The sequence below is a fragment of the Balaenoptera acutorostrata genome, chromosome 5 (genome assembly GCF_949987535.1).
Source record: "Balaenoptera acutorostrata chromosome 5, mBalAcu1.1, whole genome shotgun sequence".
Lineage (NCBI taxonomy): Eukaryota > Metazoa > Chordata > Mammalia > Artiodactyla > Balaenopteridae > Balaenoptera > Balaenoptera acutorostrata.
Window position 1 is genome coordinate 107,738,191 of NC_080068.1, and position 25,725 is coordinate 107,763,915.

The window sequence follows — 25,725 nt, forward strand, 5'->3', positions numbered from 1 at the left end:
CTCTGTCAACCCCCCTCCCTCCTAGGGGGTTGCATCTTTTACCTTCTCTTTCTCCAAGTCTAGCATCTTCTGGGTCAGGGCCGCCTCCGTTCCCTCTATTTGCTTCAGCCACTGGAAAACAGCAGGGACAGAAGGCGCAGCTAGTGAGAACAAGAGCCCATTGGGGGCCGTCCTCCAAGAGGAGGCTCCTGGCCTGGAGGGGTCCCCATCATGTCCCAAGGTGGTCCTCGAAATGGAATTTCAAAGTCCATCCTGATGTTTCAACTTTGACAGATGTTAGCTCAGGGATCATGGGTACACACACGTGCGTACGGGCATGCAGGTGGGTGTGGGGTGTGAGCACCCGCAAGCCTGCAAGTAGGGGAGGTTGTGGGTGTGCGTGGTCGATGCATGTGGGAGGCTGCGAGTCTGTGCCCTGGGATCCCCGCAGCCAGGCGGGCAAGCCTCTCTGGGTTCTACCCTGCCAAGTGCTGTGCTGGCAGCTTCATGCCTGGGACCTCGTCTGTTCCCCTCATGACCACCCCGTGGAGAAGGCAGTGTCTCCCCATTTTGCAGGTGAAGACATGGCAGCTGAGTTAAGTCACTTGTCCAAGGTCACACAGGTGAGAAGTGGGGATTTTGAACCCAGCCTGCGGGACTGCACCCCTGGAGCCACTGGGGCGTGTCTGAGCAGCCGCGGGCACCGCGGGATGCAGGCGTGAAAGGGGGTCTGGCCATGCAGGGTGTGAGGGCCTGAGAGCACGGGCGGGGGCACCTGCCACGGGCTGGTGATGGGGGTCCATCTGCCTGTTCTCAGGTCTGGGCTGGGGGTGAGCAGGAGGCAGGCAGCTGTTCCTCAGGTGTAGGCACGTGGGTGTCTCTTTACGAGGAGCCCACCTGAGAGACAGGGGGAGGTCCACACACCTGGCTAACGCCCTGTGGGGATGCTTTAGGTTTTAGGGGTGTCTGGGGGTGTCAGTTTGACAACATGTGTAAATGTGTACATTCAACCTCCTCGTTGCTAAAGCCAATGGACGACCTCCCTGCCGTGGGCCTGCCTGCCGCCCACCTGTAGACGCGCCCCTTCCCGACAGCCCAGACCCTTTGTCCTCCTCCTCTGGCTGCGGCTGCCCGTCCTGGACTCTTGGCGCCCTCAAAGTCCCCACCCTTGGCTGTCCCCTCTCCTCAGCACTCCCCCAGGGGTTCCACCCTCCCCCCTATGCTCTCTCCCTCTCTGAAATGTCCCCCTCCAGCCCAGATCTGCCCCACACATCCCGATGCCTCAAGCTCCCTGAGAAAGGGCTTCCCTCGAATGGGAAGAGCCCCAGCTCACCTTGACTGGGAAACTGGGAGCAGCCACGCCTCCTCCCCCTTCACTCCCCAAACGTCGGTTCTACTCCCTCCCATTTCAAAACCCCACCCACCACACTCCACCACCACCACCCAGTGCAGGCCCCCTCTCAGCCCCCAGGCTCACGTCGGACCCCAAATCCCCTTCTGCCCACCAGCCAGCGTGTTCTCTCAAAAGCATTTAGCATCTCTCATGGACCTTCCCTGCTCCCACTGAAAGCCTCCCCAAGGAGATCCCATCGCTCCTGACAATGGCTGGGGGACCAGCCACGCCTTCCCTCACCTCAGGGCCTTTGCACATGCTGCTCTCTCTGCCTGGAACAGCACCACCTCTGCCATCCCCAGCTTCAGCCCCAGGCCTTTATACCTACTCAGCTTCTGGACCTGAGTTAGCTGTCGCCTCCTCCAGGAAGCCTGCCCTGCTTCCTGAGTCTGTGGGGCCTGGTGCCCTCCATGGATCCCCCGTCACAGCACTCACCTGACAGACTGCTGTTTCCCTTTTCCCACGACATGGGATGTGTTCTGTTAAATTTCCTTACCCTGCACAGGGCCTGGCGTGAGGCAAGCACCTAATAGACGTTTGCTTAGGGAAGGAGGATGCAGGGGTCTGGAGGTCTGTGGGGTGTGTGCTGGTTGCATAGTGGGAACAAGCCTAGATAAAGCTCTGCCCACAGAGCCTCCCCGCTAAAGTCCATGTTAGCATGGCCCCCAAGAGTGGCCCCAGAGCTAGCGGCAGAAGCAGGCACCCAATGCAGCATTGCTTTAGACGTTGCTGAGCCTGTGTGCCATGTCTTAGAAACAGGTAAGCATATTTTTGACAAGGAATGAAAAATATTTCGTTTTTTACTATCCTAATGCAAGCAGTCATAAAATGAATAAAATAAAATGGAAAAAAAAATCCAGTTTTGAATCACTACAAGCTGCTCTTAGGTTTTGTAGAACACAATGTCCAGTTTTTTCTTATTGTTAAAAAACAAAGATTTGACAGGCATATTATGCACATAAAGAAAAAACTTGACAGGTCCTCTTCAGCCACTGGGAGAGTAAAGTGAGAACAGAAAATGCTGGCCCTGGGCCTCCTGGGCGTGTGAGGGCACGGATTTCTTATCGGAGTCCGGCCAGATGTCTATGGGGCCTCGCTCCGGGGTGAGAACCTGGGGAGTGGGGACAGGGTGCCTGCCTGCCCCCAAACCCTCAGGGAGAAGTGAGTCAGCCCACCAGGCGCAGGAAGAGGACTCTCGCGGGAGGTGTGGCTGGTGCACCTCCGCCCCAACTGGCACTTTGCCCACAGGTGCAGGACCCTGATCTCAGAGCGGGGGAATGGGGGACCTCCCCCCTCTAACACTCAACCCTCCCTTCAGAGAAGGGTCCCAAGGCCTTGACGCTGGGCCAACTATTAGAAGGCTTGCCTGTGGCCTAAGCTGCAGTTTCTCATCTGTTGTTACCAGTGAGAGCGTGGATTTTTAAAAACTTCCATCTTTCTGATTGATTTTGAACTCGAGGCAGAAGAGGCATGACTTGTGATCACTTGTAAGTCCCCCTGACGCCCCATGTTCTCTGCTCAGCATGTGTGGCGTGTGTTTGGGTTGAAGCAGCAAGGCGACGTCCCCAATCTTGGACTCCGCTAACCAGAGGCGGGTCTGGAGGGCGCTGAGATGGGCCGGCATGTGTTTCTCTGAACCTTCCAGACAGAGCAGGGCTTCCCCAGGTGGTGATGGGAGGAGGGCAAGCGCCCAGGGCAAGATGCCATTTGCAGCAAGAATGCCAAGGGACGTACAAACTAGCTTGAGTTGCGCTTCGCTTACAGGCTATGAAAGGAGCCTTGTGCCCCTAAGTAGAAGCTTGAAGTGGACCTCAGTACTGCCAGTCAGATACCAGTGCTGAATGGCAATTTTTTAAATGAGGTATAACTTGGTTGAGGGGGGTTGACTGAGGAAGTCACTGCGAGATTTTCTTCAGCGCCCATCAGCCCCGGGGTGACCAACTCGTCCCCGTTTGCCTGGAAGTGTCCCCGTTTCGGCACTGAAAGTCCCATGCGTCCTGGGGAAAGCGGACGGTCGGACACCCTGGCTGTCCTGTAGGTGCTCCCAGGGGAGTCCCGCTGGCCCACTCTTCTTCCGGGGCTGCACTCAGCACCAAGTTCCCTCCACGGGGGGAGACACAGCACCTCCCAAACACTGGGCCTTCAATCACAGACACGCGGCGGAGCTAGTGTCCCTGAGGATATGAGGCAACACCAGTCTAAGTCCAGTCCCCACAGACTGTCCCAAATGGGGAACTGGGCCCCTCTCACCTGGTCCAGAGTCGGGCCTCTAAAGGCCAGTGCCGGGCACCGCCTCTCCTGCCACCACCCTTGTGGATTTCGGGAGGAGCTGGCAGGCCGGGGCAGCTGGCACAGCTCTCTGCGTTTAGGGTGCAGAGCGTAGCGCCAGCCAGCTTGGCAGGGCTCTGTGGTCATTGGCAGACAGGCAGCAGCCGGCAGGGGCTGGTACAGGTGGGCACGGGGTGGGCGACAGGGTGAAAGCAGACAGCAGCCGCATGCCAGGCAGGCCCCGTGTCCTCTGTGTCCAGGGGCCCGTGCTGCTAGCCTCGCACGATTGTTGAGGAGAACAGGAGCCCTGAAAGCCCGAGCTGGGGCCAAGGCCGGGGGTCTGGAGCCTGGCGGGGAGGAGGGTGTCGGGAAGGGCCCGGGGCGGGAGAACTTGGTAACTGGCAGAGGACTGGGAACTCCCGACAGTCTGCCGCCCTCCAGGAGGCTCTGGGGGTAGGAGAGAGGGAGAGCCCCCTCCCCAGGCCCAGCCCCACCCCGAGTCCCTGGCAGTTCCTGCTCTTTGCTCACTGACCACAACCATCGATCAAACACCTCTCAGTCCCCAGCCTTGCCCCAGGTGCTTGGCAGCGAGGCTTGGTCCCATTTTAAAGTGCGGTGCCCTGGAGTCCTGACGCTAACTCTGCAAGGCTCGTGGCTCAGACGGATGAAGGCGCTGGCCTGCAGCAGCCCCTGCAGTTGGCGGGTTGGGCGGGGGGCTAAGAGCCAGCCCAGGAGGGGCGTCCGGGGGATAAGGAAGGAGGCCTGGGTCTGGCATCGCCACATCCTCCAGGCGTGCTGCTGGGCGCTGGGCGCTCGGAGGCTCATTCTCAGTGAACGTTGGAGTGAACGAGGAATAAACTGAAAGTGTCTGCTGGGCTCTCTGTGTGACCCCCCTGGAGGCTACACTGTCGCATTTGGCTCTCCTGGTGGGAGGGATGTTTACTGAATGCACACTTAGCATCACCTGTATCTGAGGGGCCACCAGCCAGCCAGGTATGAGTCATCCTCATCCCCCCGCCCACCTGGGGACACAGACTCAGCCAGGTGACCGTAGCAGTGATGTGGGCATCGCCACTTACCACCTGTGTGACCTCAGCAAGGGTTTGCCATAAGTCTGTTACCAATATCTAGTGCCCTGTACACGGGGAAGGATGGACAGGTGCTCAGGGAAGAAAACTATATTTTAAATGCCCTTCCAAAGATTCTGGAAGGAATCCTGATTAAGATCATTAAGACTTCATCATTATAAAAATAGCATTTTAAAGTTTAACTCATGTGCTTTAAAAGAAAAAGATCTATAGACCAGACTACATTAACAAGTTGGGTATGCCTGAAACACCCTAAATTAATGGAAAAGGCAAACCAGGATGTATTTTTAATAAATACAGCAATAAGTTATTATATTTAGTATGTAAAGCATATAGATAAGTCAGTAAGAAAAACCATAGTTATGACCAAATACGTATTAAATAAGTGAATAGATGAATGCATGATTGAATTAATGTATGAATGAGTAAGTAACAAACAAGGGCAATGGAATGTAATTACGATTCACAAGGAAGAAGAAAATGGATAATACACAAAAAATCCATTATCACTAGCACTCAAATAAATGAAAATTAAAATAATGACATCATATAATTTCTGCCTATCCTATCAGCAGAGTTCTTAGTGGTGATATGCCTTGTTGAACAAGAAACTGGCAGCGGTAACACTCAGGTAGAGGGGAATTGGTACCACTTTTCTGGAAACCATTTGACAGCATGAACGCTCTTAAAAACTCTCTTACCCATCAGCCCAGTGATTCCACTTCTAAAATCTATCCTGTAGAAGTGTTTTAAAATGTAGATAGAAACTTATGGGCAAAGACGCTCATCGCTGCATGATGGTAAATAGAAAAAAGAGCAGAAATGCCCTCAATATCTTAACAGCGAAAGAATCATTACTGAGGGTGTGGCTATAGGTGGAATGATGCAGGGCCGTTCATTCTCATAGTGGAAGCTTATGAAGCAGGATTAAAAACTCAGGTATGATCCTGACCAAGTCTTTTAAAAGGGCGTGGGAAAAAACTGGAAGGAAATAGACCAACTGTCGCAGATGGTTTCCTTGAAGGGGGTTTTGATTTCCTTCCACGGTCTCTAAGTTTTCTACCATAAGCATGAGTGATTTTCAATCAGAAAACAAAAAGGCATGCACGTGCGCATGCAGACACAGACGGACCAGAACCATGCTTCCAGAACAAAGCGAGACGCCAATGTACAGTTTCTTGTATGGTGCCGGGAAGCTCAGACAAGGTGTATGGACAGAAACGCCGCTGGGCTCTACCTTTTCACACAGGGCAAGCACAGTTCCAGCCTGGATTATTGCAACCTGTTCTTCATTTCTCAAATTCTAAAACACAAAAATGGGCAAGGGCATTTTACACTGATCTCACATCACGTGCAGACAGTCAGCCCTACACAACTCTGACAGCGGCCTCCCCAGGGTCAGCCCCACTCACTGACGGGACCAGATGTGACATATCTGAGGACCGGCCCTCGGGGTGGGAATGTCTCATGTAGCGGCACTGAGCCTTTTAGAAATAGGGCCTCGCTCAAGCTAATCTTTTAAGAAGGCAGAAGTCTCACTTTCTGATTTCAGAAATCTCGAGTGATTCCACTTTCTTTCTGGACATTCATTTTTAGGCTTTCTTCCCCCTCATCACTCACGGGCTATCAGGATGATCTAACTTCAGAACCCCACTTCTGATGGATGTGGACCCAGCCACCCACGCAGGAATGTGGCCATACAAAAGCCTTACATTGTACTTAGGAGATCTCTTAAATTAGGAAGAAATTAAAACGAAACGAAACAAAAGCCACACAGAGTACACCCGAATCAAAACAAGAACACGAAACCGGAAACCGATCGCTCATAGTTACCCCATTATCGCCAAGGATATCTAATTTCTTCATAAGTTCAGAAATATTCACATCCTGGAAAAGATGTCCAACGTTCATTTTGTGTGAGCTACAAAGACCATCCACACCAATCTCTAGGGCCTCAGCCCTCAGTCCTTGGTAAGACACCTCTCCCTTTCTCGTCTCTAAGAGCCTAAGGCCGGGCGGACAGTTACTCTTGGCAGTTCCTTCAGGGAGGGAGGGAGGGCTGGTAACTGCTGCGTATTGGCTGAGTTTTACGCCAGCACAAACACCGCTTTCTAGAAAGGTTCATGGAATCCTGTGGGTCAGAAGGACCCCCTCTGTGCCCGCGGGCCTAGCGGGACTCCAGGGTCACGGCAAACACCGAGCTGCTAGAACGACCACAGTTACTGTCTCTAGAATACTCAGCACGCTCTGGGCACTGCACTGAGCCCTTCATGTTCACTATCTAATTTAACTGTCACACCCACTTCACCGTGTGGGTGTTGCCACTCAGCTCTCCTAGATGAAGAGACTGAGGGTCAGAGAGGTTCCAGGCCAGAGCTGGGAAGTGGCCAAGCTGGGGTTTGCCTTCAAGGCTGCATCCCAAGGCTCTGCTCTTTTAACATGAGTACAAGTAGAGTAACATTTGGTGACCCGCTGGAATAATGAACTCTGACTTTCAAAATATAGTGGAGGGACGGGGGTATCTTGTTAAAATCATTTCTACCCCTGGCACCGGCACACGATCCCCTTTCCAGCTGAGCCTAGCATTTGAGCAGGCTGTGGCCGTAGTAGAGCGGGGGCACCCCCCAGGCACGCTACCTTAACTCCTTCCTGGTGACAGAACAGCTGGAGGGCGCTGCTGTTGTTCTCGGGGAAGGTGGTGATTTGGAGGTTAAATGCTGGCGACCTCCGCTCTCTCTCCTGGGGAAAAGATTTGGTTTAAAAACAGAACTTTATTGGATTATTTACCACTTGCCATTTTCCCACGTTACTCAGCAAAAACCAACGAATTCCAGTTGGCAAAGGTGTTACTAGAAAGCACGCATTCAGGCTACAATCTTGATGGAGACTCTGTGTCCTGTCTGCACCACAGTGGATCTCCTGTGGACACGGGGTTACTTCTTAACCTAATCAGCTGGGAAGAAGTGGTTAGCAGAGTGCCATGAGTTAACCTGCTGATGGAAGCTCAGGAAATCACACTATCATCATTAAATACTCGGTAAGAACAAGCGTGTGAAATTTCAACAGAAATCATCGTTATCTCACTTCATCCTCACACAACCCCACGAGGCAGCCATGACTGCTTCCGTTTTGTGGACAAAGAGGAGACTGGGGAGGTAAAGACCCACCGAGGTCCCACACGAGTGAGTGGCAGGGCCAGAACCCAGACCCTGGCTTCACATCTTTTTCAATATAATCTGCTGACTTTGTTCACAATTTTTTTTTGAACCGCACTAACACTCCGATGATCGTTCTACCTCTGCCTTAGATTAACAGTCAAATCTCAACTACTCAGGAAGGAGAGCAAGCATTTTCCCAGAAGCAGTACATTAATCATGTGTAAAGTGACAAGTTTTTAAAAAGGACAGGAGAAGCCCAATTACTTACAGAAATAAAGTACAGCAGCAGAACAGTACTCTGGTCTCAAATGTGTTTTCTACACAGAGCTGCCTTTAAACCCTGAGCAATGGACAGGTCAGCCAGCAGAGAAGACCTTTCCCAAATGATACCTTGAAATCAAACTGCTTTTATTTTCTCAAAATTATGGTAAGTAAGCTTGCTTTGGACCATGCCTGCAGAACCTAGCTACAGAACCAATGGGCTTCTTTAGCCATTCAACTAAGAAATGTAGCCAAGATGAGCACCAGATGGCAGGTCTTAAGCAGATGCTCTAAAGGAGAGAGGAAGGGTGGGGCCATTAATTCAATTAATTTCCACGAAGCCCCAATCTGCCTAACCTGGTTTGAATCAGTTTAGATAGAAAACCTTATTTCCCTTATTAGACAAGAACACCACAATTCACAATGGTTCCGTGCTACAGATGCCTTTTCTACCTGTAATGCTTACTTAAATGGGGTCTCCACAGAAAAGGTGACAAAAGAAAGCTCATGTTTTATATGAACAGAAGTCAGAAGACTGGTTTCCAATGCCTCCAAAGGATGGTGGAGACACTCAAAGAAAGTTCTAGTAAAGTGATCGATGCTTATGGAATTCTCATGAGAAGGACACAGAGCAAAGAGCCGTGAAAGGTTTTCTAACAGTGGCAGTAGTATTAACCATGACCTTTCCTAACTTCTACTTCTGCCGCATGAACGAAGGAAGGACTCAGTTCAGGTTCAAGCAAGAGCTGAGTTGCACGGCAACACTTGGTTCTGAGACATTCAGGCCACGGTCCATGTCAGCACAACAAAGAACAAGATGGGAAGTTCCAGGGCAAGCAGAATTTTAACTGAGGCCGGGAGGAGAAAACAAAATCAGAGAAACACCAACATTGCCAAGGAGCTCGCTTTTACTGAGGGTTCTGGACATGCAAAGGCTTCAGTGGAGGGAGAGCAGAGCCGTGTCACCACAGATGCTTAGAGAAAACAAGTCACAAACTCAGGTGATGTCTCACAGGTCGATGAGTTTTAAATGGAAACAAACAAAAAAGGAGTATGAAGTGGTAGCAAGGCAATACAGTAACACACCCGAGGCAAGGTTCCAGTTGGAAGCAATAATCCCATCAATATCCCTCACACTGGATCCAACTCCGTGTATTTGGGAAGTCACTGAAGGTTTGGGACACGATTTCTACCTGTGAACAACATTCAATCTCTCTTCACGCTAAAGAGTCGTTCTGAGTTGCCGTTTGAGTTACAAACAACAATTGTGTTAGTCCAATACTGCTTGCAACGTCTGTATTCACTACATCAAGGAGTTGGAACAACGTTATAAGCTTTCTCAACCACCTATGCAAATACCTCCTTTCACCCTGTTTACTTACCTTGTGTTTACCTTGGCAAATAGAAAATGGGCCAAACTAGTAGTAAACACAGTATAGAGTCAGCGGTGGGCCAGGTCAGACCCCGCTCTCTCAAAAGGTGAGATTCATGCATGCAAGGTCACTTAAAAAGGTGTGTTATTAATTGCAACAGTGCTTCTGTCCGGGTTTGCAGAATGCATACCAGGTGACTATGCATGCAAGAAGGAAGTAGTTATGGAAATGAAACACAAATAAAAAAGGCAAAATATTGCAAAAACAAATTATTTTATTAAGTGCAAAAACAAGCCATAGGCAATAAATATATTAGCTCTGGTACATGTCCAAAGACTTCGGTGAGCATTCTCTCCAGAACATATTAAGGCAGTGAAATTATTCTGAACATACAGATTTAAAAAAAAAAGAAAAGAAAACAAGTGTCACACGTCCCCTTACACATGCTTGAAAACATCTGGGACTTTACATGAATTTCAGTTTGGGCTCAAAGAGAATGTCTGCTCCGTTTGAGAGTTTACAACAGATAGAGTCTCTTACTTCGAGTTCTAGCACTCTGAATTCTAACAGCTCGTTCTGATCCTTTGCATCTTGCATTTCGTTCTTCAGCTGGTTCTCTTCCATTTCCAGCCTGTAAATCTAGAGCAGAAACACCTGTGGGTTAACGGGTGGGAGAACCACTGTCTCTCACCAGGGGCCGTGAGAATGTGTCCCCCGATCACAGACCCCCTCGGTGTTGGCCTGAGGACACAGGGGCTGTCACCAGGGGCAGGGTGGGAAGGGGAGGCTTTCAGCGAGTGGGTGAGGCAGGCCTTTTCTGCTCCGGGAGCTGGGGATGGCACAGACGGAGGCCGCGCCTGCTGCGCCCCTGCGGCCCCGAGCCTGGCCCGGCATGGGGGCCAGATATTTGCTGAATACACGAATGGTGGGGAAACTGAGGCATGGAGCAATTAAGTCCCTTCCCCAAGGTCAGTCGCAGGGGAAGCAAGAGTGATCCCCGAGCTTGTCTGAGTTCTCTCCGACCCAGCCCCCCAGTCAGCCCACCCAGAGTCCAGCCAGTTGCAGCAGGAAGGCACCCTGTACTCCCCAGAGGGCTCCTATGACGAGCCCGAATGGTAGCAGGTCTCCCCAAAGCACAGTCTGGGAAGGGGCCGGCCTGGGTCCCAACACCCCTGGGAGACCTTGGGCCAGCTACGTAGCTGTCGGTACCTTAGAGGCAAACAGCAGCCCCCCGCTAGGCTGCCTGCGGTGAGACTAAGACAATGCATGGAAATGAGGGCCCCGGTGGGTCACGGTCACCTTTACTCCCTCCTGTCTCTACTGGGGTGGTACCGCCCCACCCGCGGGAGACATTTCAAAACAGTGTGAGAGCTTTCCGTGCCTCCCAGAATATAGCGAGCAGGACCAAGGATACAAAATCTCTCCCAACGCACGGGGCTGCCTCGCAGGACAATACCAGTCCTGTCCCAATGCTCCAGATGCTGTGGAGAGACACGGGACAATGAATGGCCACACAGTGGGCCAGTGCAGAGCTGGGACAGGGCCACGGCCCCCCACCCAAGGGGGCAAGGCTGGGCTCGTCCAGTTGGGGCATTCTAGGATGCTCAGAAGCTACGGCCTAACCCAGGTCCAATTCCACTAGTACGGGAGGCGCAGAACAAGCAAATCTATCGGGACAGAAAATAGGTTGCCAGGGACTGCAGGGTGAGAGATGGGGAGTGACTACAAATGAGCACGAGGGATCTTTACGGGAGGCTGAAAATGTTCTAAAAATTGCATGGTGGCGGGACTTCCCCGGCGGTCCAGTGGTTAAGAATCCACACTTCCATTACAGGGGGCACGGGTTTGATCCCTGGTTGGGGAACTAAGATCCTGCATGCCGTGCAGCACAGCCAAAAATTTTTAAAAGAGATAAAAATGGCATTGTGGGGATGGTTGCATGACTCAGTAAATTTACTTAAAAAAAAAAAATCACTAATTGTTCACAAATAAGAAAAAATAAAGCTAAGGTCTTGTCCCAAGGCTATAGATCTACTCACCAAGCTGACTCCTTGAGAGAGCTCTGGCAAGTTCCTTGACCAGAAAGTTCCATGACCAGAGAGGGAAGGCCAGGCTCAGCTCTGCCAGCGCCACGGCCTCCGGTGCATGAACTGGACCATGACCGCCGAGGGCCTGCTCACCAACCAGTGCCTCAGGCCCCTGCACGGGGAGCAGGCAGGGGAGGAGGCCTGGAACCCAAGGCAATGGCAGAGGTGGCCTGGAAGCCCAGCGTCAGAAGGATGGGCGGCCCCCATCATGTCTGCAGGGTGCTCTAAACCAGCTCCGTGGACCCCGCCCCAGAGGACAGAGCCAGGACCAGAGGCCGGGAGCCCCCAGGAGGGGCGTGGGTCAGACTCCCGCGGCCAGAGCAGGCCTCTGAAGTCCACGGGGACTCCATGATCCCCTGCGGCGGGGGTCAGGGTGTTTGTGCCACATACCTTTTCCAGCAAGTCTTGGTTTGTTCTGATGAGCAGCTGCTTCTCTTCAACCCATTTGGAATCCTAAGGAAAAGTACTAAATATGTTCATACTCATTGAAGCAAACAGACAATTAAATAACAAATAAAGCGGCAGTGGGAAAGGTCACTTCATAGGAAACTTCCTATGAAAACGCCAGAGAAAAGGGCAGCAGCTAGAACGATCGCATCATCCCTCAAAACCTGAAAAAGAGAACCAGCAGCTCTGTGGTGCATCCCTCCTCCACCTCTCACGTGCCTTGAAGCACAGGGAGCTCGTCTGTTTCACTGACAGAAAGGCACCTGCACGCGACTGAGCCGGCCCCAACAGACCCTCCCCTGGCTTGTTCTCTGCGGCCCGCGGGCCAGCGTCCAGGCCGCGCCCCAAGGGTCTGCCCACGCTCAACACACCTGGAGTCGTTACGGTAACACATTTCTGCTCATCCTAGACCCTCTGCCCGTGATGCCCTAACCATGTCTCTTTGCCTGGACAAGTCCTGTCCAGAAAGTTCCAGGAGCACAAGGCACTAAGTCTGTCTTTACACCAGCATCCTGAGTGCCTAGCATGGTGCTTGGCACACAGCCAGTGCTCAATAAACGCCAGGGGATGGATGAAGGAGTACACAAGGGAACTTTCTTCCTCCCTTCCTTCTACCCAACATTATCACCCTGTGCCGTCCCTGGGTTGACACACGTGTAGGTCCCACGAGGCTGAGTCCCTGTGAGGACAGAGCCAGTTCCATTCATCTTTTTTCCTGTGGGAGGTTGTTGGCAACGTCCCTCCCATCTCTGTGCCCCTTTGCAACGTGACTCTGCAGCTCCTTCCGTGGAGAGATGCATCTCTTCCTGCGACCTTGAGGCTGGGCGTGCCTGCAGCATGCTTTGGCGACTGGGATATTAGTGAATGTGACGCAGGCAGAGGCGTGGCATGTACTTGTGCTTTGGGGCCTGCCTTTTCTTCCTGCCCCCAGACCACCAGGTAAAGGAGCCAGGGTAGCTTCCTTAAGGATGAGAAACCATAAGAATCTGGCCAACAGCTGGCACCAATGCAAAGACAGGACAGACAGGCCACTTGGGGCCATCTATCCCCAATCGATCTACCAACAATGAAGCCTCTAGAATGACCCCAGGTGAGACCAGCAGCAGAACCACCAGCTGAGCCCAACCCAAACTGCTGACCCATAAAACTGTAGCCAAATACAATTTTTGTTATTGTAAACAACTAAGTTTTGGGGTGATTTTTTAGGCGGCGATAGCTAACTGATACGTTATCCCACACACCAAGCACAGAGCCTGGCGCAGGGCAAGGGCTCTGGTAAGTGCTCACCAAATGAATGGCCATGTGCTCTGTCCCAAATTGGCCTCTTCATTTAGCAGGAACTGAGGGCAGAGCGGGCCCACAAACAGGGCCTAGCACCCTCAGGTAGGAGGTTAACTTATTCGTAGACTGTGGTCAGGTAAGGTACAACCTGTGAGCTCAGCCTGGAAGAGGGAAGCTGAGGTCAACGGCAGGTTAGGAGTCTGAAAACAGCTTCATCTCTCGCCTGGACTCCGCCCAGGCTGCTACTGAGTCTCCTTACCCAACTTCCCCTATGTGTTAAGTATTATTATTAGCCCCATTTTAAAGATGAGGAACCTGAGGCACAAGAGACCACATAACTTGCCCAAGGCTGTGCAACAGGTCAGTGGTGGGGCTGGAATGTGGTGGGTTTGCTGCAGCGAGTGCCCTGCACTGCACTCCTGCCTCCGCGGAGGATTCTGGACCATGGTTACGTGACCAGCTCCCGAGGGCCGGCTGCTGCTACCCTGTGCCCAGTCAGTCCTGCATAAATGCTGCCGCGGTGAACTGCTCTGTGCAGGCTTGAGTTCTGGTTACCAGCCAGCTGCCTCCGTTTGAATCTCAGTCACAACCTGAGCCCTCGTCCCACTGACTGGACACCAGAGTCAGTTCTAAGCCATCTGCCCTGTAGCTCTTCCTGAGCCCCCGTTAACCCTCCTGGAGCCTCTTACAACCCCTTCCCTTACACCCACCTCCCCACTCCCTGTGTCCCACCGTAGGGCCTCTAGTAGCCCGTGCCAGACCCCCTCAGGTCACCTCCTGCCCTGGGGTTGGGGCAGTGGTGCCACCACACGCTCCACCTGCCCACACACTCCTTGGCACCCTCACAAGAGGCAGGAAACGTGCCTGTTTAGGCTGAGGCGTTGAACAGCCTCTCCTGGCCCCTGTTGAGGAGGATGTGCTGTGGATAGGCCAGTACAAGATGGCACTGCCTCCAGTGCTGGATCCCTGAGTGACCACATGGAGCGGAGACCCTCTGCCTACAGGAGGACAGGCAGCACGTCAAGCAGGACAGAAACCCTGTGGTAAGCCACTGAGAAGCCCCGGTTATCTCTGTCCACAGAGAGCCTTCTGACGTGGAGAGCACGGCCCACCCATACTGACCCCCGGGTTGGTGTTGCTTTTAGATGCTACCCTCTGAGAGGCTGGACCTCCACCCAGAGCCCCTCAGGGTCCCCCCACCCCAGGGGATGGGTCTGGGCCCAGGTTTTGCCTCTCTACTGTGTCCTGCTGTCAACATATGCAATGAATTCAAATTCAGAGAATTCAGGCCTAACCAAATTCAGAGAAAGCGCAAACGGAGGTGACTCTAATCTGAGAAGCTCGGAGCCCAGATCCTTATGTGGCAGTCACAGCATGGAATCCCAAGGCCGCCTCTGCCTGCCATCACTCAGAGATAGCTGCAGGTACCAGTTCTTTTCCACAACTGAATCTTTATAGGCAATGCCAGCTTTTCTTCCAGATTCAAGTCAGAAAAGATTTTGGTGACCACTTTACTTTTGGAATTGTCTCCTATTCTTGCGCATTTGACAAACAAACAAAGAAAAAGCCAAGTCAGGATCTCATAATGTGTCTGATTTTTAAAAACTCGGTAAAGAGGCATGTGAGCTGGGATATTCTCGCCTGGGCTCTGCTAGTGTTTTTTTCTCTTGTCTCCGCATGAACGATGCAGATCCACAGAATAGTCCCCTTGGCACCAAGGCCCCAGGGACACCACCAAGGGAACAGAAATGTAAACAGCCACAGAGCACGTGACCATTTCTGCTCACCTGTCCCTTCTCAACCAGTAACTTCTCCAGATCTTCGATTTTGGCCTGACACCTCAGCAGATCAGCTTGGAGCTGTTCCCGAGTCTGGAATGAAAAAGACCAGGAAGTGAGCACGTCACCCTGGATGGTGACAGGAGAGTGGAAAGGACCAGACTGCAGGATCCAGTCCTAAGACACGGGTCATTTTTTAGGAGCACACGTGCAAACTGGCCTGTTTCCTCTGTCACCTACAGGTATGACGTATGTAAGAACTGCAAGGCCTTGAGAGGCCATCAGTGCTACCCCCTCAGTTTAGAAATGTCTGCAGACTGGAGAAGGGGCCAGTTTCTTCACTCACGTCAGGTCCCAGCCCAGCTGACCAAGTGCAGTGGCTGCATCACGAATGCCAGCAACACTTTCACGCTTGCTTAGCCCATCTCGTGGGCCTTTGCCACCTAGAACAAGGGCTGACTTCTAAAATACCCCAAGGACCAGGCAGGTACTATAAAGAAGGGAGCCAACTGGGTGTGGGGTAATAGGGAGTGGTGGGGACTGTGGCAAACCGGAGGCACATGTCCCATCTCAGGGGGACTGCCACTCAGTGGTTGTGGCCAAATGGGACTACGTGGAACGGGAAGCCCCGTTCTGCCAGGTGTTCTGAGCTCTTGAGAGAAGCCAGGAATTGGGATTTCTATGTGAAACCTCCTGACTTTTAAATACTGCAAGTAGATGAAATTTTTAATGAAAACCACGATTCAGCCCAAACCACTTCCGGCAGTATACCTCCTCCAATCTATCGGTTACAGGCAGAATGCTACTGTAGCACTAGAAGCTTCCTTCTGCCAGCCTCACTTGCCACCTCCCACCTCACGGGGCTGTTGTGGGAATGAAACGGGGACGTGCTGGGGTGAAACGTTGCCCCAGCGGGTGTGCTCCCTGGGAGTCCCCCTCGCCTTCAGAAGGAATGGCCAGCAGACCCTGGTCTGTGTGACTCCTGAAGGTGGGGTGATGGCCAGTGAGTGGACGTTACTAGAAGGCAGAGCTCAGCCCAGCACGAAGGCTGGCGTGGCCAACCTGGGTGTCCAGCAGAGCACCGTGTGGGCTGGGACACCCCAACCGTCTCTGCCTGGGCTCCTTATGGACATTCTTGAGGGCTCCTCAGCCAGGAGGGAGGGAAGTCTGTTTAACAGTGAGCCTGATTTCATCATTGAGTCTTAAATTCTGAAACCATTCTTGCCAATGGACGGCGCACACGACACGTGTGAGACGGCAGCGCTTCTTCGGCGAGTTCCACTGTCATACTGAGGATGGGCAGATAGTTCCCGTCTGGTTTGCTAAACACTGGAATGTTGCCATGGCGGAGGCTGTTAGGTGTCCCCATCCCCGCTCAGCACCCCTGAGGAATCCCGATGCCGGAAAGGGCACGAGCCACCCGGCCTCTGCCCAGCCGCTCGCCGCCCCGCCCGCCGCACCTACCCGGGCCTCTCGCTCGGCGTCCAGCGTCCCCCCCACCTGCTCCTGAAGCAGGGCGTAGGCTCGCTGCAGGGCCTGGTACTCCCTGGTCAGCTGGCAGAACCTCAGGTCAGCCTCTTCTCGGGTTGTAGTCTTAACATCATGGAAAAGAAAAGCACGAGGAAGTGCGTGACTTGACGTGACCTGCGGTGCCAGGGTCAAGTCAGGCAAAGCGCATGTCCAGCTCTCACGACTGCTGCCAACAGTTACATAATGACCCGGTCACTGCCACGACCTAACTGGAACTCTGGAGTGAAGGGCTCGGGGAGAAGACACCTTCTCTGCCGTCAGGGCCTTTCCCAGGAGCTCCCTGAACCCCGGGAATCACTGAGTCATGTGCAGGCGAGCAAGGGTGAGCCCGCCCCGACTGCACGGGTGAGCATCTACGTTGTAAAGGGCGCCCCTCCCACCCAGCACGAGGAGCCCTCCTCATTCTGGGAGTTTCTCCTAAGGAAACCACCACTCAAAGGGCATCGCTGCAGTTGTGAGAAACTGGAATCCGTGTAACCCCTCTCATCGGGGCCTGTTAGCTTGGATGCACATGCAGGTGCGTGAGGATGTGCTCGTGACAGAGGGTGATGTGCAACACGGTGTTTGGTGCCGAGAGAGGCCTGTTACACATTCTTGGTGAAAAGAGCAAATCAAAAAGCGCGTGTCTGACGTGATCATGTTTCATGGGGTTTCCTGAGTGAATGCCACCAGGCGGGGGACAGTGAAGCTGCCCTTCCCTCCTTCGTGGCTCCGGCTCCCCAGAGCCGCGGTCACGGACGCGGCTGGGCACAGATGGAGGGTCAGGAAAGCGTGAGGGCGCTGAGCCACGATGAGAGGCTCCAGGTGGCTTTCACTCTGTTCTTTACCCTTCCCAGTGCTGCTTGGGTCCTCTCCTACAATGATATGCCATCTTCATATATATGGGTGGTGTGTGTGTCTGTGTGTGTGCACGCATGTGCGTGTGTGAGCCCAGGGGGATGAGGAACAGACCGCCACTCGGCGGTTTTAATGACAAAGGGTAAGCAACAACGCAGTGGCCACAGATCTCCTGTGTGAGAGCCGTGCTGGGGAAGCAAGGGGTCCCCACGTGCTGCCAGCGCCCCCATCACCATGCTCGGAACCTGTGGAAGTGGGGACCACGTTTCCTGGACGCTGGGCTGTGATCACACAGGTCCTGCAGGGTTCACGCCTCACAGCGAGGGAGCGATGCCTGCAGCGGCCAGAGGCGCGAGGCGCCCTACAAGCACCCCCAGGGTGAGGGCCGCTTACGTCGTCCAAGTCCTCCTCGGGCGTGGCCGGAGCCCTGTCCGTCCTGTCTGTGTTGCAGGACGTCTCTGACAATGTTTCCGAGTCCACAGACTCCTCGTCAAATCCAAAAAATGTTTCCACAACATGCTTCTGTAAAAGGCAATTTGCATGACATGAGGAGGGGACTCAGAATCACCTGGATCATCCATCCCGTGTTCCCCGGGGCAGAGGGGGCTACGATGGGCATCTGGGCCAACAGGGCATCCCAGGAGGTGGGTGGTAGGGTCTGTCTGTGATTGCCGGGGGAGAAAGGGGGAGCCAAAGGTGATCAGAGGGTGGAGGGTTGCCGTAGAGCGTGCTGGCCCAACCCTGGCTCCAGGCTCATGAGCTGATGGCCTTTTGCAAGTCAGCCACTTGGCCCTTCTGAGCGCCAGCTACTTCCTCCATCGGACAGACATGGGACCCCCACCTCACCTGTGGGCACAAAGTGAGGCCACCAAGCACCGTGCCCAGGGCAGTAACAGTGAGCAGCATCCTTGCTGTACTGAGGAGGGGGAGGGGAGGGAGAGCCACGTGAGATGTGGTGCTCTAGACCAGGCACAGGGAAAGGTGGTGAGGCAGAGCGTCCACGGGTGGACCCTGGGACTCCGGCTGGACGAGTGTGGGCCCCAGGTCCTCACCAGACGTTCCCTGTGAGGCAATTTTAGTTTAACTGTTTGTCACGGAAAACTTGGAACACTTACAAAATGAGAAGGAAGAGTGTAACAGACCCACATACACCCAGTATTCAGATTCAGAGGCAATTTTAAATGCTCTGTGTGCTGGCCTCCCGGTTACCCTGCCCAGCACTTCTCCCACCCCAGATATCACAGGAGATGGGGCTTCATTCACTCATTCATTCATTCATTCAGCAAACACCTGACTGAGCGCCTTCTAGGGGTCAGACACTAGGTTGGGCCTGGGGGCTGCAACTAGACCAAAACTAGGCCTGGTCCCTACCACAAAGAGCTTCTGTCCCCTGGGGCCGCAGATGTCAACTCACAATCACCAGATCAACATCCCTCGTCCTAGAAACGCTGGCACTTTTTTTCCCCAAAATAGCCCCTGAGAGGGACTTTTGTTTTTACAATCAATGAATGCTCTTGACCATGAAGAAAGAACTATAACGAAATCCAGAGCCAAGCCCAGGCTCCTACCCGTTCATCTGAACCGGCTCCTCCCAGACCTGCGCCCCACCCCACCCCGTAACACACAGAGGGAGGGGGGTCAGGGCGCTCCCCCAGATCCAGATCCCCCTCCCCGCCCCCCACCCCCGCAACACACAGAAGGAGGGGTCAGGGCGCTCCCCACGTGCGCAGGGCACCTCCCACTCTGCTGGAGCTAATGCTTCTGTACAATCTCATGTGCCCAGATGTAAGAAAAATGTGGCTGGTACCACCATCAGTAACGTGATTAGGAAATAATTCAGAATCAGGAAGGAAGAAGAAGGGGGGCTCCTGTGTCATCTTGTACGGTTAGTGTCTGTCATGAGGCTTTGCTGGAGGCACCTGACCACCGCTGTCACCCACAATGGCTTTGCATTTGGCATTCATGTTTCTGCAAACTGCTTTCACCCTGTGCTCCTTTTTGTTTATTTAATACAGGAGGGGCACGTACTGCCCCGTGAAATCCCAAATAATCTCAACAGCTCCATGGGTGGCTGGTGGACACCCCCAAACCAACTGTTCCCACAGTCTAACATGCTTGTCACCAGCAGCTCCATACTTTTAGTTCCTCAGGCCAAAAACCTAGGTTCCCCCCCCCCGCCCCGCCCCCCATGTTCCACGCCTCTGGGAGAAATTCTGTTGGCTCCATCTTCAGCCCAGAATCCAATCCTCCAGGAACCAGCGCCTCCCTCCTGGCCCAAGCCACCATCATCTCTCACTGAAATTTTAAAAACTGACTCCTACTGTCCGTCCGGCTCCTGCCCTTGTCCCATAACCTGGTGGTCAGATGAACTATTTTGAAACAAGAGTCAGGTCGTGTTGGTCCTTTGCTCAAAGCCCACTGGCTCTGCACCACACCTCAGTAAAAGCCAACATCCACACTGCAGTCCACAGGCCCTGCAGGACCCGCCTCCTACTCTGCTCTGGCCTCATCCCCTTCACCACTGGGCTCCAGCCACACTGCCAAGCACACCCTGCACCTTCCACATGCCTGCTCCAGGGCCTTTGCACTGCCTAGACGCTCTTCGCCAGAACGCACAAGGCTCTCTCCCTCCCTTCCCTCAAGTCTTTGCACAAATGTAACATTAAAAAAGACCTCCCTGACCACCACATCAAAGTCCTGACTAACCTATCCCCACCCCAGCCTCTGTTCTCCTTCCTTTATTTTTCTCCACAGTGCTCATCACTACCTAACATAAGACATATTTTGCTTATGTGTTTATTTGCTGTCTTTCTCCTCTAGAATATAAGCCCTATGAGGACAGGGATTTTGCTCCATGAGGGCGAGGATTTGGGCTCTTCTGTTCCCCACTGTAGCCCAGGACCTGACACACTCAAGAAATACCGGTTGTTCAATGAGTATCTGCAATGAACTCAATGCCAAACAAACTTGTTTACCCACAAATAGTGTCGGGTTTGCACGTGACCTCCCTTCCCTCATTCATGCATCCAGCATCAGCTGGGCCTCCACCTGACTGTGCACCCCAGGTGCGTCCACCAGGTAGGAATGTGAGGCCCTATTAGGCTCCTTTCTGAGGGGAGGTTGGAGGAGACAAACCTACACTCAAATCCCCCCTGCCCCTGGGTTGAGAAACCCCACCTGAGTTCAAGTGTCAACGATGTTCCAGATGTTCCATCTCCGGGGAGCTGTGGCTATGACATCTGATGGCGGATGCATTTACAGCGCTCAGCTCCTCTGCGCACACGCAGCTCACCTGAGCCCCAGGCTCCTTATTTTTCTGGGCAGCCACTCAGCTGACCTCATTTCTTGTAAACACTGCTAACTGCTAGGCCTCTGGGGACAGGCCTGTTGTGTTGAGTGGCAGTGAGCCGTGATGCGGGGAGGGCCCTGCCTGGCACACCGATGGAGCCCCAGGAAACGTCAAGCCTCACAGTCTCTGCACGACCAGGATGCAATGCTGCGTGGTGGTCACTCACTGCAGGCGTCATGGGCCATTCTGGGAGGCGATGACTCAATGTTCCATTACCTAGGATAACCTGCTGTTCGAAAACTTGCGGGACTGCGAGTTAAGTACTCAATTACTGAGCCCTAATACAGTGTATTAACTACAGACGCTGCAGCCGTGCATTTAAAGCAGACCTGCCCAGACCCCTGAAGTATCATGTGGCCCCAGAGACCAAGAACCCTAGGAAGCATGCTGCAGTGAGGCAAGGAGGAAGCAGCTCTGAGGGTGGGGATCAAACACAAAAGGACATTCAAATTATACCCCTATAATCAGAAAGGAGACGAATCCACAAATACACAGCACACACAATTTCCAGGGCAGCAGTGAGCTGACTATGACCCGAGCCCCACCTTGTATAACATGTGGGTGAGGTTAGTTTGTTTCCTCCGAGGGTTAGTTTTTTTAAGTGACTGTATTATATGGGAAGCCAGAATGTACTATGTATATTTATGCCTTTATTAATAAAAAAACAAGATGGAAAAAGACATTTTAATGTTTCAAGTGAAAATCTGGTGGCTGTCTTCTTGGAGACGAAGCAACCCTGCCTTCCACTGCATTTTCGTATACGCAAAATAACACACCAGTCTCCAAGGAATGAGAGGAAAATCACCTGCAAATGCTGTTTCCTCAAATGCTCGGCTCATAATGGGCTTTTAAAAAAAGTCAAGCATGAAAGAAACCGTCGATTTTTTGGAGCCTCCATCGTTCAAAGATTCCCTGGGAATTTCTTAAGAAAAGATACTTCAGGAGCATAAAATTTCCATCTTTGCCCATTCCAAGTGCATTTTCTATATAGAAGGGGCCCACTCCTCCAGACTTCTATTTTCTTTACCACCAAAGTCTTGCCTTGCTGTCACCTTTTTACTAACTAATCCAAATGCTTGAAATGCAGTTTGGGCAAAAAAATGACAGAAAAATAAACATTTCTTCTCCATTTACATGCTGAATAGACGCTCATTCTTAGCAGATCACATGGGATGGAGAGGAAAAGGGGAGGCACCCCCCAAATAAACAACCTCTCAACTGACTCCAGCCTCTCTCAGCCTCCTCTCTCCTCATCTGTGTCATTCCCAACAATTGTGGTCATAGGAAGGAGCTCCCCAATCATAGCCACTTACTTTCACATGGCCACAACCAATCCCCCAAAGCCGGCCACTTACCTTCATGCTTATAGGTCATCTCCTGGCAGCCAGAAAAGTACAGGCACACCAGGGCACAGAGACAGAGGAAAAAGGAGAAGTATAGCACAAAGAGGATATACTCCATGGCGGGGAGGGGCTGCAGGACCCGCTAGCCCATGTGTGTCGAGGGAACCGAAAGCCACATCATTGCCATCAATTTCCAGGCCTCTCTCAAGTCCTAGGAGGAAGCACCAATTCTTCCCCAGAGCATTCTCCTTCCCTCGACCACACAAGCCCACTGTCTTCCTTCTCTGCTGCAGAGTTCTGAGAATGAAGATACTCTGGAAGATGCACCTTTATTAAAAGGGATGCCAGCTCTGGGGCAGATCCGTGGGCTGAGGGGAGCTGGTTTCCAGGGGCCGGGCCTGGGCGTGTCAGTCACAGAGGACGGCCTCCAGGCTGGCTTTTTCTCTGGGGGCTTTCCTCCCAGACCCCAGGTTCCCTGAGCCGCCCTGCTGTCGGGGCCATCCCATGGGCCCGGGTCCCTGGATGATCGCAAGGGCCCCCGGCAAGAGCGCTAGCAACCGTGAAGCCGAGAGAGGCTTCTTCAGGACCAGAGCCCAAAACGGGGAGGCTTGGGAAATTTCTCTGTTGATCCCCGTCCACCCTGTACGAGCCCCGGACTAGTTAAACTCATGGGTTCTCAGCAATTCTTCTGTAAGTATTTGTTTTTATCATTTATACGAACCGAAACAAACTATCATCCAACAGAAAAAGTGCAACTAGAGAAGTCTTCAGTTTCCCACCCGTGTGGCACCTACAAGGGCCTCGTGTTTCTTGCAGAAGCTTCTCTAGGCATAAGATCAAAAGAAAAAAACCCTCCTAGTGGAGGGTTTTAAAAAGGGCATATTTTACCAATAAAAAGTAAAAATTCTGTAATTTGAAAGGTAGTAAAGCAACATTAAAAGGTAGCAAAGCGGGCTTCCCTGGTGGCGCAGTGGTTGAGAATCTGCCTGCTAATGCAGGGGACACGGGTTCGAGCCCTGGTCTGGGAAGATCCCACATGCCGCGGAGCAGCTGGGCCCGTGAGCCACAATTGCTGAGCCTGCGCGTCTGGAGCCTGTGCCCCGCGACGGGAGGGGCCGCGATAGAGAAAGGCCCGCGCACCGCGATGAAGAGCGGTCCCCGCACCGCGATGAAGAGTGGCCCCCGCTTGCCGCAACTGGAGAAAGCCCTCGCACGAACCGAAGACCCAACACAGCCAAAAATAAATAAATAAATAAATAAATAAGAAAATCCTTTAAAAAAAAAAAAAAAAAAGGTAGTAAAGCAACATTAATTCACAAAAGAAAAAATATACATAGCCAAGTTCATACGTATTTTAACTTCAATACCGTGTGATACTCTGCTCCTTTCAAAGTAGCCATGGTATGAGCTGTGTGACCATGTCATACTAGGCAACTTAGTGCTAAGTCTTTAAGTCATCTTTCCAAATGAGCTGCCACCCAGGCAGAGCTGGGACTGGTTCAGGCATGGGCCTGTGACCAGGCTGAGCTAAGGAGCACCAGCCCTGGCACTTTTGCTGGAACCACTGAGGAGAGACATCCTCTGACCACAAAGGTTGCGAGACAGGTATAATGCCAGCCTGAAGCTGCTAAAGCTGTTTGGGCCCCCACATGGGAGAGCCTGCTCGAGAAAGAGGCCAGCCCAGAGGGAAGTACACTTGAAAGATGGAGATAGACAGGTACCTGGCAATATCGTGTGAGCACCTGGATCCAGCCGTGCCTGAAACCAGTCTAAACTTCTCAGTTATATAAATATTTTTCTTTGTTTAAATGACTTTGAGTTTTTGACGCTAGCAACAGAAAAAATCTTGGCTAATGGGGAAGAGGGAGATAATCCTAGAAATCAAGTCATCTGCAAACTGTTGAGTTCTGCGATAAGCCTGAAGACCGATTTCTCTCCGAGCTGCTCTACACGTGAACCCTCAAGAAAAACGAAAGACAACCTTTGCCTTGCAAGCGGATTCCTGGCTCTGTGGACACCATGACACGCGTCTAGTGGGGCTGCCTCCTGGACCTACTTAGACCCACTTTTGCTGGAAGCTCCTCAAGAGCGGAGGCACCCCTCTGCACCCATCACCTGACGCTGTGCTGGGCCCAAGGCAGATGCGCCACGGATGGTGGAGCAGGGGCGAGAGAGGTGGGGGATGGGAAGGGCTGAGAGCTGCACCGCCTTGGCCTTCACCACCTAGCCCACTGTGGACACGAGCCACCGCAGGCCTTGGGCAGGAGGCAAGCGGGACCAGGTCCCAGAAGAAATGGGGAACCATGGAGGGTTTCTAAGAAGAAGGTGGCAGGGTCAGACTTGCGCCGTAAAAAGATCGTTCTGACAGCTCTCGGGGGAGGAAGATGCTGGAAGCAGGGGAGCAGCCAGGGAGCTGTGGCAATAACCCCAGGACAGCAGACGAGGGCCCAAAGGAAGGTGGTGGAGACAGACGAGGAAGCAGAGGCCTAGAGGGGAGGGTCTGGAATCAGGGAGCTTTGCCTCAAGCCCCTCAGCACTGGGTCTGGGGTCCCCTCCTAACGCCAGGCAGGAGGCCAGGAGCTGCAGACCCGCCTTCCAGCTGGCTCCTCTCCGAAGACTGAGTCTCACCCCCATGCTCACTCCCAGTGTTGGGGTTTCCTGCCCTGCTAGAATACATTGCCTAGAACCACCATCACTTCCTGTCTATGCCAAAGTCTTCGGGTACAGCCTGGATGTCCCCATGGGTGTTGCTATGCGGGATGAGGTGCTCTGGGCAGGCTCTGCAGCCAGGTCAGGCCCCCAGCTCTGCTTTCTCTCCTCCCTCCATTGCCCAGCAACCTGCAAAGCTGCCCCAGGTCGGGACAGTGCAGACTACGTGTGCGGCTAGCTACTCAGCTGCCCTGCGCCTTCAAAATCGTCCCCATGTTTTATCTCCAGGACCCAAATCTTTTCCCGAGTCCTTTACCAAACGGCCCCAAAAACCCAGTAGGCGGCACCTGGAGCAGCTCCTGGCGGCCTCATGTACTCCTGATGTAGAGCTCAGCCACCTGCCTGACCAGGTTATGGCGGAGGGAACAAGCGACAGGGGTGCTGCCCAGCCTGGAAGGGACAAGCCCTTGTCCCTTCCAGGGAATGAAACACCCAGCGAAAGCCCTCGGCTGCACGTTGCCACGCGGGGAGCCTCACAGACCAGCAGGACTGAAAGGAAGAATAGCTCACTGAGTCAACGTGATCGAGCCCCACTGTGTGGGCCGGGTGCTGTGCTGGGAGCTGCTCATAACTGGACGAACGAGGCAGGATCCAGCCCTCTCGACACTCAGAAGCTGATGACAGAGCCACGGGGAAGGGCTGTACAGGAACAAAGTCAAGTGGAAACAGCCAGAAAGGGGAAAAAGGATTCCTATGGCTACTTAAAAATGGGAAACGTATTCACATGATGGAAAGTGCCTGGCATCCAGCCAGGCTACGGTATGGCAGCCTGGCTTCTGTGCCAGAGCAGCTGCTGGCGCCCTGGTCCTTCCCTCCACCAGGCCGCAGGCTTGGCCTTGGAGGC

The 25,725-nt window shown here is 53.0% G+C and overlaps 1 protein-coding gene across 2 annotated transcripts in view; it reads right to left on the bottom strand.

Annotated features, from left to right (window-relative positions):
* JAKMIP1 (janus kinase and microtubule interacting protein 1) overlaps nt 1-25,725 on the bottom strand; it is a 121,860-nt gene that overhangs the window by 18,748 nt on the left and 77,387 nt on the right. Inside the window, exons 9-17 of one of the 2 annotated variants that reach the window (XM_057546911.1) lie at nt 17,874-18,002; nt 16,578-16,706; nt 15,123-15,206; nt 11,998-12,060; nt 10,061-10,159; nt 7,366-7,467; nt 6,562-6,615; nt 5,966-6,031; nt 43-111 (exon numbers count right to left, since the gene is read on the bottom strand). In XM_057546911.1, coding sequence (XP_057402894.1) covers nt 43-111; nt 5,966-6,031; nt 6,562-6,615; nt 7,366-7,467; nt 10,061-10,159; nt 11,998-12,060; nt 15,123-15,206; nt 16,578-16,706; nt 17,874-18,002 — 795 coding nt within the window. Of the gene's footprint in view, nt 1-42; nt 112-5,965; nt 6,032-6,561; nt 6,616-7,365; nt 7,468-9,820; nt 10,160-11,997; nt 12,061-15,122; nt 15,207-16,577; nt 16,707-17,873; nt 18,003-25,725 lie in introns of those variants that run through there. The other variant, XM_057546912.1, reaches the window with a different exon arrangement.